General features: G+C 36.5%; 1 protein-coding gene across 1 annotated transcript in view; it reads left to right on the top strand.

Annotated features, from left to right (window-relative positions):
• Window positions 1-1,731, top strand: part of LOC106877287 (scavenger receptor cysteine-rich type 1 protein M130) — a 20,218-nt gene continuing 18,487 nt past the window's right edge. Inside the window, exon 1 of the mRNA XM_052969117.1 lies at window positions 1-55. Coding sequence (XP_052825077.1) covers window positions 43-55 — 13 coding nt within the window. The 5' untranslated portion in view covers window positions 1-42. The remainder of the gene's footprint in view (window positions 56-1,731) is intronic.

Below are 1,731 nucleotides of genomic sequence, written 5' to 3'. Positions count from 1 at the left end.
GTATAAAACCAAAATATTTAACTTCCCCGGCCTATCACCACGATGGCCATCCGAGGTAAGCACATATGCTTATTATCTTTCTTGTTGTTTAAGACAGCTAACTGACAGAATCGTAAGTTTCGTCGGGCGAAATGCTTAGCGGCATTTCGTCTGTCTTTACATTCTGAATTCAAATTATGCCAGTCAATTTTGCCATTCATTCTCTAGAAATAAGAAATAAGAGTCACTTAAGCACTGGGGCCGATGTAATCGACAAGCCCCATCCACCAAATTTCAGGCCTTGTGCCTATAGTAGAAAGGCTTATTATTATTATTATTATGATTAGTCAAGGCGAAGAGCGCGATTCTATTGTATAGATATTTTATTTGAACAATATTTCGACAGTACGTCTGTCTTTGTCAATCGAATCGCGCTCTTTGTCTTGACTATTTACCTTCGTGAAGAGTTACGTCAATCCTTTTAATAATATTTATTATTATTATTATTATTATTATTAATAATACAACTACTTACTCTACGGAAAATATACAGTCCTGACTTGGACAATCGTATTAACCAAGCAAGGAAAATCGCTAGAAAAGATTATTATTCTTGTTATTTTATTATTCTTACGTATGGGATAAAATTTAAATTTTATGCGTTTATGATTTAAATTTTACAACATATTTCAGGGATGTTTTTGCTTGTTGTTCTTCCGAAATTGATGAAATAAATACCAACTAAATTTTATCTCTATTTAAACGGTTAAATCGAATGTCTTAACAGCTTTGTGTCTCGAAATATTTGACTGCCTGTCTTTATACATGTATGTATGTACGTATGTAATTACATATGCATGTATGTGCGAGATTTCTACCAAAAGAAATACAAATACGAACATAACTATTTTATTAACTGATTTATTTTCTGTTTCTAAGGATACTACTCTATTTAGTACCCATCACAAGTGGTATGCTCGTGCCGTCGTTGAACCCATTTCTTGAATCCTGTTTAATAAATTCAACATATGTACAATTGTATTCACTTCTTCACAGCCACTTTCACCACGTGTGTGTTGTTAAATCGTCGTTTCTGAAGACTGTCCTTCATTAGACCGAAAAGGTGGACGTCGGAAGGCATCAGATTTGAGCTGCACAGTGGGTAGGGAATAGGCACTGACCAGACCAATTTGGCTGATTTGTTGCCAATGACGGACGTGGTCACACATTGTCGTGGTGAATGGTGCATCGTTTTTAGATCCCTGCCTGGTCTCTTCTTTCTAATGGCTTCTCTAAGCTTTTTGAGAGTCTCTGTGTATCGTTCGCTATTCACGGCACTGCTACGTTATAGAACATCAAGGAGAATGACACCCTTTTTTATCCTCAAAACCAATTCCCATGGCATTCTGAACCGATTGGTGATTCATGATGCCATTGCATGTACTGAATCTTCGATTCTATCCCCTTGACACCAGGCTGGAAAAAAAAGTATGTCTTTATTGACTTAAAATCGAGTGTCAGTTGCTGAGATACCAATTTTGCTTGCACTTGCCGATTTTTTCCCCTCCTGTGGCAATAAATTGTAATCGTATATTGACTTGCAGTGTGGCTCTCTCTCTCTCTCTCTCTCACACACACACACACACACACATACACAAATGCACACACACACACACACACACATACACACACATATATATATATATACAAATACACACGCATACGCACACATATATATATATATATGTATAC

The sequence above is a fragment of the Octopus bimaculoides genome, chromosome 7, assembly GCF_001194135.2.
Source record: "Octopus bimaculoides isolate UCB-OBI-ISO-001 chromosome 7, ASM119413v2, whole genome shotgun sequence".
In the NCBI taxonomy this organism is placed as follows: domain Eukaryota; kingdom Metazoa; phylum Mollusca; class Cephalopoda; order Octopoda; family Octopodidae; genus Octopus; species Octopus bimaculoides.
Note: the sequence above shows the minus strand (reverse complement) of the source record. Positions and strands in the feature narration are given on the sequence as shown.